Source organism: Neolamprologus brichardi, chromosome 15 (genome assembly GCF_056152115.1).
Source record: "Neolamprologus brichardi isolate AB-2024 chromosome 15, ASM5615211v1, whole genome shotgun sequence".
NCBI lineage: Eukaryota > Metazoa > Chordata > Actinopteri > Cichliformes > Cichlidae > Neolamprologus > Neolamprologus brichardi.
Window position 1 is genome coordinate 20,313,282 of NC_142118.1, and position 13,645 is coordinate 20,326,926.

The 13,645-nt window shown below is 38.2% G+C and overlaps 1 protein-coding gene across 1 annotated transcript in view; it reads right to left on the reverse strand.

Moving 5' to 3' along the window:
- Nucleotides 1–13,645, reverse strand: part of igf2r (insulin-like growth factor 2 receptor) — a 50,930-nt gene that overhangs the window by 31,281 nt on the left and 6,004 nt on the right. The window contains exons 3-8 of the mRNA XM_087852234.1: nucleotides 8,238–8,356; nucleotides 4,953–5,051; nucleotides 4,446–4,578; nucleotides 3,068–3,179; nucleotides 2,581–2,689; nucleotides 2,237–2,396 (exon numbers count right to left, since the gene is read on the reverse strand). Coding sequence (XP_087708360.1) covers nucleotides 2,237–2,396; nucleotides 2,581–2,689; nucleotides 3,068–3,179; nucleotides 4,446–4,578; nucleotides 4,953–5,051; nucleotides 8,238–8,356 — 732 coding nt within the window. The remainder of the gene's footprint in view (nucleotides 1–2,236; nucleotides 2,397–2,580; nucleotides 2,690–3,067; nucleotides 3,180–4,445; nucleotides 4,579–4,952; nucleotides 5,052–8,237; nucleotides 8,357–13,645) is intronic.

Here is a 13,645-nt window from a genome sequence, read left to right on the forward strand (position 1 = left end):
TTACAATGAAAATGTAAAAAAAATCGTGTTCATGACCTGTGTAGTATGTTAACACTATTGGAAGTAAAAATAACTTGAACTCCAATTTCAAAAACACAACTTACTTTTTTTATAATTTTTTTTATAAAGCTCTGACTTGTATTATGAGTCTGTGGTCTGGGAGAGAGTCCTGTAACTCTCTGTCTGCAAAATACCGTATATAATGACCAATGTTGGGCAATTAATTATATAGTTACTTCTTCAAAAAAGTAACTCAGTTTGGCAAACAAAGTTTTTTGCAGTTAAATTTTTTTTTTTTTTTTTATTTTTTTTTTTTTTTTAAACGCAGCCAAGACGTTTTTTAAATAAACATTTCAAACTATTTACAGAACAATCAGCTGTTCTGCATCAAATCTGATGCCACACAAATTATTTGTGCCACTCCAAAAAATAATTTCTGTCTACTATGAGATAAAGGAGAACAACAGCCTGATACCTGCTGGCCTGACAACAGGAGATGTATCACTGCTGTAACACCTGTAACATTCAGCAGTCGCCTCATTGTTCTGACACATACAACAAAACTATTGACTACACTTCACACTAACTACACAAGATTTGCGCTGAACGTCTCAAATCTCTCACATCTCAAAGCACCGCCGTCACTCCTAAAACTTTCCCCCGTTTCTTAACAACAAGATGCCACGTTGCCATATAATTATTTGATTGGTCGACATGGTACTTTTTTGGACCAATAGGAAAGGTGGGGGTGGGGTTTGTTTTTGCTCACAGGCTTTCGAGCCTTTTTTCTTATAAAACACCGTTTTTTACCGTTTCTTCCTGCAGTAAATATAAACAACGATAGTATTCAGGAAGAAAACCAAACATTGCAGATATTTTTTTTTATCATAACTCTGGTTTTACGTGGCCTATCAACACAATTTAAAAACTGGTATAAAGTCCACACTTTTTCCGCCAATTGTTCCGTCTGTCCTGCTCACATCTCCAATGGTTGTACACGTTGTCATTAACGTGGCTTCACTCCACATCAGCCACGCCGCTTTGCTAGCTAAAACACTGGTGTCGGCACATAAGGACGCTGTCATAGCCTGTCAACAACGTTGATTAGCTGCGTATGTGCGAATGTGAATCGCATTATTGGCTGGACTATGGGATAAGGTGGCATCGTTCTAATCCCATATGGGAGCAGCCAGTCACTTACTGACTAACACTGCAAAACATGATTGTTGAAGTATTAATTTTAATTTCAATTCAGGTTAGTTTTTTTTTTTGTGCGCAACGCAGATTTTCTCTGTGCGCAGAGACCGTGCCAGCAGTGCGCGTGCGCAGCTTAGAGGGAACATTGCCTCTGATACTTATTTGAGTAGGTCAATATTCCAGACATTTAAAAGGCTTCCTTTAATTTTTTGAGCAGTGTACAACAGAAAATGTGATGTCTTTTTATCTTATCCATAAAAAAAGGGGGGAAAACAAAGAAAATCACTGATGGCCATCAGCTCCGATTTGAAATAAGCAGTTTATCAATTTAAAGAACAAGAACAATGTTTATACAGTCACACCAAAAAATGAAGCAGGCAGAGATACAAAAACAAACATGAGAAAACATATTTTTCCTTAAGTTTTTCACTTGAAACTATCCTTTTGTCCCAAACTGCGGACTGCATTGTGGCACACAGACTTCAAATGGACTGTGGCAGTGAGTGGAAAAACCTTTCACATTTCTAACAAAACCAGGAGGTTCATACACCATTTAGTCATAAAGTCACTTCCTCTAAATGGGCCTAAAAAAAGCAGCAACATGAGACAGTTAAATATGTAAAACAAGTTTTGTGTAACTGCCAAAAAAATAAATACAATGTTTGAGCTTTATTTTGCTTTTACACTACACTTCTTCAATTTAATTCAGTTTTATTTATATAAAGAACAGCTGCCTTAAGCCAACTGACAGTTTTGTTTTTACTAGCAGTCCTTTGATAGTTACAACCTTATTTTTCTAATTGTAGAAACCAGTTTGAGGAACAAGGATGTATTTGTCACATGGCAGCATTTGTAAAGCTAATAACTCGTCAGGTTAACGTGACATCAGCTGAGTGTGGTTTACTACTACTTTATTTTTATTTTCATTTGATTTTAATGGTTCCCCCCATTGACATTTCATTCTTCATACAACTATAAGGAATAACTTATAAAAGGTTGTTTAAGCTGTTTAAGATGTTTTAGAGGAACAAAAACTTACAGGCTAAAGTGAGAGGAGTTAGGTCTATGGAGATGTCGTGCTGTTCGCTGGTCAGTTTGCAGGTATGGCTCTCCAGATAGTCTCTGTGACAAGCGTATTCAGTGACCCACTCCACCTCGTAATGGCAGTTTGGCTTAGCTATCATCGTAGGAGTGTTGCCCTGTGAATGTGAAAATTAAGTAAAGTTAGGGGTTAAAGTTCATTCTGCTAGCTGTGCAAAAAAACAAAAACAAAACACACCCCCTCCCAAAAAAACAACAACAATAATAACAATAACAATGAGTATGAATACATTTTAAGCAGTGAAACAAACAATTCATCATGAAGACTGCAGCGTAACCTACCAAATGCCTGCTTGATGGGCATCTGAAGGTGATGTTGACTGCTGGTTTGCTTGATCCACAGATTGCTGGAGGATTCGAGTCGTCACTTAAAGAATACTGTAAACTCAAGCTGGAGAGGAAAAAGTGCAAGAAGTATGAAAAACTACTAAGAAAAGGTCTTCTTTTCATGTTTATTTTTTTCATATAACCAGTCGGTGCTGACTTAACCTGTGTTCAAACTTACCAAAGGTTATGTCAACACATACATATATTTAAAAACATGACTATAGCACATCTGCACATTCTTGACCTTCTGATAATCTTTTATTCCTGCATATACTGCCTCTTAGCGCCAAGATTATAATTTAACTTCAAGTTTCAACTCTAAACCTGAAGCACCAGACTTAGAAGACAGCTCCAAAAACAAGCTTCAGGAGAGCCATACCTGGAAACTTCACTGTCATAACTTTTACACTGAACAGGAAGTAAACAAACATGAAGAAAGTACCTGTCATCAGTCATTAGCTCTAGCTGCTGGGTAGGAAAACCCATGTTGTATGAGCCATCATGGGTGATGAGGCAGGCTGCAGAGCCCTCTGTACAGCCTTTGTCTGGTAGGTCTGAGAGACGATTGAGGAGAACATGAGATTTAAAAAAAAAAAAAAAAAGATTCTTAAATTTCTTCTTGTTAGAAAACCAATTCGGTGTGATGACGATATGCAGGACAGCATGTAAACAACAGTCACAAGTTCCTGCCCCTTTGTTTACAGCTGCTTCACGGGTGTTAAACAGCACTGAGCTTGGTGTTCCTCCGAGCAACATTTTTTCACATCACTACTGGTGTCATTTGGTGAACACAATTCTTTGGTTCACCCTCACCAATGTGTTAGTGTTTTGTTTTTTGACTGAAGCAAACAGCTTGATCTCATTGGGAAAAAAGAAAAAAGCCTCAAAAGAGTATTTTACACCATCTGCTCTGCACCAAACAGCATAAACGTAAAAACAGTGACTATGTCGTGGAAAATTTGGCAACACAGTGTGTGCTACGCAATGCAGTGAGCAGTACTGCAACTTTTACACAACAGAACTCAAGCAACCACTCAGTAGGATGCATTGTGATTGGCCTGTTTAGCACTGTCAATTCTGTCAATGTCAGTTTTTAAATTCATCAGTGAGAGACTTAGAATCATCTCTTCAATAGAACTCTGGCCCCAGTGAGGATAGTCACCTATGCCTTTGCACACCTTAGCTTATTTGACAACTCATAGTGGGTTAACCACCTTCAAGACAATCAAGGGGACAGCCCTCCCCCATTAGTGGTTAAATACCCGGCAGTCTCCATCAGTCGTCTTAGAACTGAACCGGGTTCTTAATGAGAGAAAAAACATCTTATTAACACCAGAAGTTTTGTCCAGCTGCCTTCTTTTCAAGCCCTCAAAGCCAAACACAGAGCTAAAACCATGTAAATAGTGGAATCTGGAATCCATGTAAATGAAATGACAGAAACATGAAAAACTACAAGTAATTATATATTTAATTTTAACACCTTGATTTTTTTTAATTTTACATTTAAATTGAAAATTTTAATTTGCAAAAGCATCACTATTGCTTCCATTTCTATTGCTTTCCAGTAATTGCTTTGTTTAACATACAATGTGGTGATGCTATGCAATATTTTATTGTGCCGCATTATAGTAATGACCATCTATAGACCTTCAAGGATTGGACCTAGATTTAGGGAATACATGAAAACAAAGAAGAAGGGCCTTTAAACAGGCTCCCTTTCTGCTCTGTGCACACTTTGTCAATGCAGTGTTCCTCAAAACAAAACAAAAAAACCATCATTATTACAGAATCCAATCACTTTCTTTCCTTCAAGTACTCACTGAGACTGCGGCAGATGTTGATGTAGAAGTCTATGCTGTCTTCGCCATCGTCCACTAGATAGCCATCTTTCAGTTTTATCAGAGGACTGAGGTCATGCTTCCTCCCATCAGAGTCAAACACGTAGCAGGGCACCTGGGCAAAGAAGAGCTGGATTAACTCTACAATACAGATGTATTCGTGCACCACTTTATGCTGCATTCACAAAAAAGCCCCCCCCAACAGTTTTACTGTTGTGTTACCACAAACTTTGCACATTTTCATGAACAAATTCATTTCACACATTTTTTCAAATGTTTCCACATTAACAGGATCACTGTCACAACATGTGACCCATTTTCTGCAAAGATAAATGCTGTAAACATCTTTGCAGTGATGGAATATGGTTATACAGCTTTCCATTTCCTCTTCAGCTCATTGTGTTTAATCGCAGTGAAGATATCATTCCTTCTTTCTTATAAATGTAGAAGTTGAATGAGTCAGCAACCCCATCAAATGCTCCACCGCACCTCTTTATGTGGCTTGAATTTGTCTTTCTTGCAGGCAGCGTAGGTCTTCCACTCAAAGTAATGCACGCACTGAGACACGGTCACAAACTCTGGAGTCCCCTGCAGAACAAAGACAGGAACATGAGTAAGAAAGGTAGTTTCATGTTGACACAGGTGATGAATGCATGCTAAAGTATACGGCACATCATCGTCCATGACATCAAAGATTTAAGCATTTAAGATGCTGAATGCGTCATTGTTTCCATTATCACAGAGAAATACAGAGTATTAACCTTTGTTGTAGTTATATTGTGTGTGTGTGTGTGGGGGGGGGGGGGGGGGAGGGGGGGGGAGCAGCAAACTTCTAAGTAAGTGTGGAGCCTCAAACAAAGACAACCACAGCCTGCTGCTGCTTCAGAGTTTCTCAAAAATTCTTTGACAGCAGCATTGTTTTTTAAATTCCAGGTATTCTCCACATTTTAGCTGCTGTTTTACAGAGTCAAAAACAACAACATTTTCTCCCATTAATCCCTTTTACTTTACTGTCATAATTGTGTATTCTAATATTACAAATGCTTAAAATTTCAAATGACAACATAAAAGATCAGTGCATGTACAAATAATGCCAGCCTATAGCTGTGTGACATGAGAGCAGATATTCTTAATAGGGCCACCTTGGGCGAGCTGATACCCCCACACAGGCACTGTTTGGCTGGTTTGAAGAAAGGTAAAGAGTTAAAATTGTTGGAGACAATGGATGAATTAACAGGTGTGAACTAAGTATTGGATGAACCAGGATTATTTTGAGCTGTGAATCGTGCAGTGTTACTCTAGCACAGTCCTTTTAGTGGACTGAAAGGACATCTCTGAATGCTTCACAAGACGTCACTCCATTTCACTGACCCTCAAGCCAATGCTGAACATTGCAACCTTAACCTTTATTAAACAGGTAATCCCATTGAGACTCAGCTTCTCATTTACAGGAGAGACCTGTTCAGACAGCAATAAATAACAATAAAAAGTAGTAATAAAAGAGGTAAAATTAAAAACTTTAAAGACATATTTATATTGGGCATATGACAGTAAAGGGAAACAGGAACATAATTTGTTTGCTAGAAAATTCCAAAAGTGATTAATAATAAACACATCAAGGATTAACTTCTAGCCCAATAACCTTTATTTATTTTCCTAAATGTACTGATAAAAATAGAGATTGAGGATTTAACTATAACATCTATAACATTACCATTTAGACCTGACTTAAAAAGGAGGGGTAAACTACAACAACAAAGTAAATATAGGAATAACATATTTAAAGATAATGCCATATGTTAAAGCGCTCGGTTTTTTGAAACTCTTTTGCAACATGTCTGAAACAAGGCACAGTTCTGTTAAGATAACTTCTAGTATAATCTGCATTTTGCTGTCATCACTTCTTCTTTTCAGCATTTAGTGATTTGCCCTAAAAATTGTGGAAGCCACTTTTATTTCTCCCCGTCATACACTCTGAAACAGAAAACTCCTTTGTTTCTCGACAGGAAATGATACTTCAACCCACCACTCACCCACCCCATCAAAACCACAGATACACACAACGCAGCGAGCAGGATCACACTATGAGGTATCTGTCATTATTCTACATCATTTCCAGTCACAGATTCACTGACAAGCAGCGACAAGAATCCAACAATCATCATCTTAGAGTTGTTACGTTTGGTTTTAGCAAAAGCGACTTCCAAATGTTTGTTTCACTTTCAATAAATTAACTTAGGGTTTTGGTTTTTTGTCTTTTGCACATTTCTCAACACAGACACAAATACCTGATGAAACAACAGAGTGCCATTTAACTTCCTGTGTTGAAAAACAGGATGTTTAATACTTTGTATCCAAAAGACATCGGAAGTGTCAGCAATAACACGCAATAAACTTCATCTTCTGTGCATCTTAATTTTAGAATAAGGTAATTAACCTCAAATTCATTTGTGGATTGTACTTGTCTTCCTGTTGTAAACTTAACATATTTCTAAAGTCTGTTTGAATAGGTGAGCTGCACTGTTTGTAAAATACAGATAATCTTCCAAAACATGTTTCCCGCTCTCTGTGTCAACTGACAAAATCTGCCGTTAGGAACAATTACGTAAAATCAAATATCACAATATCACAAATGTCCTACCTCCTGTAATGGATTACCCATCATTTGTGCAATCACTCTGCACAGCAGCAACCTTTGGGGGCTAAATAATGATGTCAATGTCAAGTGCTAACTCCACAGACTCCCCTGCTGAAAGCCCTCGAACATATGAGCTGAAAATGACATGTGTAAAACCTGATTCAAATACAGAGTCTGGACAGATCATGTCCACCTTCCTATGCATCACACAGCTATTAAAGATTAATGTTATGTTTTACTAATGATGTTTGGATTAAAAGAGCAACAACAGAATGCCAACACAGAATGTCCTTTGATCCATCCATCCATGTATCCTCTTATAATAATAATAATGATGATAATAATAATGATAATAATAATAATAACAATAACAACAACAACAACATCTGTCTAATAATATGGATTACTACATTTTTCAGACCATTTGGGAATTTCTTTAATTTAAATGCTTTAGCTTACTTGTATGTTATTTCTATGCACTAATCAGCATTGTGTATGGAAGTGTATGGATAAACTAGTGTTAAAGCTAAAACTTAACACTCAACTTGTCCAAATATGGTGAATTCTCTCTCCTAAAAAAAGGCGCATGTGCCAAGGTGGCAGTGTGATTAGCAATGTTCTGTCATAGCAAAAGGGTACTGGTTGCATGTAGCTTTCCTTACACCGGGAGCTCTGCTTTCTCCCCTCATCGTTCATAAAGGTTAAAAAGCGAGCGAGAGATGAAAAAAGAAAAGAGGTGTCCATAAAGATGAAGCCAAGGCTTCAAAATAGTAGTTCACATGCTAATTGGTGGACACCATGATTCATGCTGCAAGTAAGATTTATTATTCAGAACCTCTCTACTATGCTATGCTTCCATTCTGACCCATGTATATAACACACAATGTGACTAAACTATGTCAAAAGCATCTAATGTTACTGCAGCACATCAGTGGCTGAACAATTGCAGAGACTGAGATACAGCTGCTGCACAACACGTCAGCACACACCAGGTGTTAGTGGACAAAGGAAATTCATACAGAACATCGAACAGTTAGTTTGATATTTTCTGTGCATTCCCACAAATGCAGCTATTGAACAACAGGTAATCATCCATCTAAGAATATTTGGTATATTTTACTGATTGTCAGTCTTACCATGGTTTTCCCACACTGGAAGCTGATGCTGGTCTGAATCTTGTTGTTGCTTCCAGGACAAGTTTGCGTGCTGTTGAAATCCAGCACAGTGTCAGAGAGCTTCTGCAGCGAAAGGTCACCTGTACATTTGGCAAAGACAAAGAAAACAGTCATTACAAAATAATAACATGCATGTAAAGAGTTAAATGACTGAAACTCATTAAACCCTAAATTACATAATATAACAACAGGTCAGAGAAACTTTAAGTCTTTAAGTCTGAGTGGTGATTCATTTTAACATCAGAAATGGTAGCTTTCCTTTGGATCAATGCAAATTCATTTAACTTGATGTGGACCGATCACATAAAGATCACTGAGCTTGCCAGCACGAAAACATTTATCTAATAAAGGTATGACAAAGATCGTTCAGTTGGTACAACAAACATACATACACAGGCTCTCGTTCTCAGGCCATTCATCCCGAACACTCACTGAGACAGTTTGGCAGAATAATGTTGTTGCCCTCCAACATCCACTGACCCAGCAGGTCAATGTAAACTCTGCATCGCATTTCCAAATCACCAGACGGCTCTGTACCTTAACATTTCGACCCTGGTGTCTGTACACTGTCATTAATCATTTCAAAGCACTACAAAACAAAAAACTGGCAGCAGTGGGAAGTCCTGTGCATGTTAAGAATTTGACTTGATTTAAGACTTGGCCTGTTAAATAAACTCACCGCAAGTCAGGCAGACGAAAAGCTAAGATAATAAAATGTTACAAGCTGAAAAATGCTGTGTAGCTTCAAAAAAAGAATCTGGATCAAACAACCAAAGACCTCAGTGATGATCTCATGATTTCATTAGATGCGACATATTAAAGCGTGATCTCTGAACTCTCTGATAAGACTACTATCACGAGAACACAATAAAGGAGTGTAACTAAACAACCATGTGACCTACTAACACTGAAAGCTACTGCAGGTCTTCAAACTACTGAACTTGGCTGAAACACGGCTCATGTCCCTGCCTGTAATATTCAGTTACAGTGGTTATCTGTTGTTCTTTAGCAGCTGGCACAACATAGATAAGAAGCAATGAAATTCAGTATGCAGCATGTATGGATTTAACAGACATGTATCTACATAATTTGATTAGATGAGCTCAGATGCTGCTTAGAAGCTGGCTGTAAGAAAATTAATGTTCACATATTTTGAAAAGCAACAAAATTAGCAATGCTTTCTCCTTGTAGTTTACTGTAATAATCAGGTTTATTTTTTTTATTTGTCCATGGTCTACCTCTCTGCAAAGTATCAAGAAATTTCTCTTGGCAGTCTTTTAGATGACATTGAACACATAGAACCTGAAAGCCTTGCAAACACAATAGTAAAAGACAGTGAAACCCTAGGATCAGCCTAAGAGCTACTTTCCCCTTATAGAGTGGAGGAAGCGGTCATTGCTCCAAAGATTTTTATTTCAGGAAGTATAGGAGACGAGAATGTCAAAGTGTGTGAGAGAACAGTGTGTGGTTTCTGAGCACAGTCAACCAGACAGCATGGACAAAGGCTCGAGCAGGCAGTAAACAGCACAAGAGAGAAAGAGGGGGAGAGGAAGCCTGAGTCATGTCTGTGTTAGTGAGTGTGAATGCCTGATGATGTGTTCCTGGGTCACGTGATAAATCAGCTGATGTGACTAAACTTCAGCTCAGCTGATCAGCACTTCTTGTTTTCCCTGCTTGTCTTTTTTCACTTTACACGTGGGAGCTTCCTCATAAGAAAAATAACTAAAGCTTAATGAAGACAATCTAATGAAATAAGCTGGAAATGCAGGCCACAGATGTACTCAGGAGTCAGACGAGCAGTACCATACACCAATTTGTCACCAGAGGAAGGTCATGACCTCAGACTGCAGGACAAGTTGTTGTTGTGGGACTGAAATAAATCTGTCTGGCAGCCAGAAAGGTCTCGGACAAAAATCAAAGGCAGGGATATAACTGAGGTTGAAAAAAAATCCTCAAACAATCACCGCGAGCTTATGTCATCATATCAGCGACAGTGGCTATAAAGATGCGATTTATTAAATAAATATCTCATTTAAATATTTCAGTGAAAAGAACTGGTTTTAAATACCATGTGTTAATTAACCCTTTATTAAAGGTGCAAATGCAACACGAACGTGTCCGTTAATGAACGATGATGGAAGCAGCACATTGGTCACCTAGTCCAAACAAACCCTTTTATTAGTGGTTTCTAAACAGTTGGGCATTCCTCCTCCCAGACGGCCCTGTTTCACAGGGAAAAAAAAAAAAAATGTGGCGCACAACCAAAGCTGAATGAATCTGATTGATGTGGGAACAATAAAGAAGAAAGAGAGCATTCACGCTAATAAGGCCTGTTTGCAAGATTCATTGAGATGGCATAAACAGCAGTTTATGCCATCTCAATCCTCTCATCAATTAGAGGATTTTTAAGAAGGAAAGAAGTGACACTTGTCAAACATGAAGTGAAGATATTAAGACAAAACACGTCTTGTCTGAGATTTACTTTCACATATCTGCTGAGTTACAGCTTGTGGCAGCAGCTCCCATTGCTTTTTTTTATAACTTTACTTCCTGATGAAGTTAAAATTAACTGCTTATTGTTTTTTTATACAAAGGTGAAATGGAAACGCTTTGTTTTGTAAGTCATATAAAGTTGAGTATTACGAGTATGCTAATGCTTTTTTTTCCTCATGTTCTTGGCAATGAAGTTTCTTTACTATTCCCCGAAGAGCTACTCAGCCAATGACGGGGTTTCGATGCTGGACAAGTTTCAGTGATCATCATGGGGAATATGAGGCATCTCTCAGAGTGCTTATTAAGCCTTAAACAACACCGCGAGTCCAGTTTGATGCCTTTTGTGGACCACTGCAAAGAGGCAATGCCACACTTTGCAGTGTAACGAAACATGGCTTCAGGGCTTCTCTGGTGGACTGGGACATTAATCTGAGCGGTAAGAAGGAATGTGGCAAGACTGCACTAGTTGTGATTGAAACGTGGTGCCGTCATGGATATGTTACTGCAAAGAAACATTTGTGGCCTGAATACTGAAGCTGAAGAAATGCATCCATGTGACTCGCTGAGGGAATTTGTCATTGCTGCTGCTGCTGTTTGAATCAACACACCGTTTGGATTCCTCCGTCAGCTGATGCAAAGCTCATCCCAACAACTGTGGCAGTGTGAATGGAGGAGGATAATAAATGGGTCCAGATGGTCCTCAACACCACTTAATGACCATACAACTGAACACTTTCTCCAACATCTTAGTCACAGATAAAGGAAATCGTTACCACCTCAGCCTGTAATATTTACATTCATTTTAGATTCAAGCTTTTGTATCATATTAGATTTTGATTTATTGAGATCTTCACTTTTTCTACAACTTCACAATTTTTAAGATAAATTGTCTCATCTCACATCATCGTTATCATCTTGAATCAAAATAGCTGATGTGTTGGGCCAGAACACAGAAAACAAGTTCAACTCCTTGAGCTTGACTTTGGAATCAATTCTAAGAAGGAGTACCAAACCATTTCCCCCTCTCAACAGAAGGACAGAAGGAATACTTCCTGGACTGTAAAAGGAACAATAGACTTGTTCTGTAAACAGGAAAATACCAGTGGCGGAGTGGAGTAGAACAGAAAAGCAAAGCAGACCAGAGCATAACACAGACAATGGTCGACAAGGTCTGTGATGAATTCTAGTGGCTCATGATTTACTCTGGTGAAGTGTTTTATTTTGGCCAAGAACTACTCCAAACAAACATATTCAGTTCATTATCAAATAATCGAAAAAAAGAAAGTCAAATTCTGGCATTTTAAAAGACTAAAAACATTTTTAGCTAAAAAGAGGTGTTGTTCTGCTAAATGTCTAGTTTATGGGATCTAATAGTTTTCATAACACTTCTTTTTGTTTTGATTTATCACCTTACAAGTTCTGAGAGCCCAATGTCACTTTTTAAATGGTTAGAAGAACTAACAAAGAACCACATTTAAAAGACCTGACAGGCACTTTTGGTTAATAAAGCTATCAATCATCAGATTAATTCCAAAGTAATTCTTATTTGACTAGTTTATAGATTTGATGTCTTCATTTGATTACACGAGTTCTATTTAACTTAATTTTGCAGGTCCTGAGACAAAGCGTTTTCTTTGTTTCCAAAAACAAACCATGACAGAAAAAGTTTGAGAGCCACTCGCTCGGCTGAATTGCAGAAAGACGATGGACCCCTCAAACAATTTGGGGGACAATGAATAAAGACACTGAGACACAAGAGGCCTTTAAAGACAGATGCTGTTTGTGGATGTTGCTGACACACAGCATCGGCAGCATCAGCAGACCGATCAGCACAGAGACAGGATCTCTGATGAAGCTCTGAAAGACAATTAGCACTGTAACCCCTGCTGTCAGCAACAACACTGAAATTTTCCACAAGAAAAAAAGCACTAATGTTCTCACTTGTCATCCTACGAAACAGTAAAGTGCAATAATATATGCACCTTCTAAACCTAATAAGGTCTCTCTTCCAAAAGTATTAAAAATTTATACTCAAAATTATGTAATTATGAGTCTTTTTTTTTTAAACACTTTGACACGATCAACAGAAAAGTAATTATACGCGATTTGAATATATCCAAACATAATACTGCACATTTTAAAGAGCATTTATAAACCGTTTTGTGACATCTTGTAGGGAAAAAAATGATTGAAAGGAAAATCCAAAGTACAGTGGGGCAAAAAAGTATTTAGTCAGCCACCGATTGTGCAAGTTCCCCCACTTAAAATGATGACAGAGGTCAGTAATTTGCACCAGAGGTACACTTCAACTGTGAGAGACAGAATGTGAAAAAAAAATCCATGAATTCACATGGTAGGATTTGTAAAGAATTTATTCGTAAATGAGGGTGGAAAATAAGTATTTGGTCAATAACAAAAATACAACTCAATACTTTGTAACATAACCTTTGTTGGCAATAACAGAGGTCAAACGTTTACTATAGGTCTTTACCAGGTTTGCACACACAGTAGCTGGTATTTTGGCCCATTCCTCCATGCAGATCTTCTCAAGAGCAGTGATGTTTTGGGGCTGTCGCCGAGCAACACGGACTTTCAACTCCCGCCACAGATTTTCTATGGGGTTGAGGTCTGGAGACTGGCTAGGCCACTCCAGGACTTTCAAATGCTTCTTACGGAGCCACTCCTTTGTTGCCCGGGCGGTGTGTTTTGGATCATTGTCATGTTGGAAGACCCAGCCTCGTTTCATCTTCAAAGTTCTCACTGATGGAAGGAGGTTTTGGCTCAAAATCTCACGATACTTGGCCCCATTCATTCTGTCCTTAACACGGATCAGTCGTCCTGTCCCCTTGGCAGAAAAACAGCCCCATAGCATGATG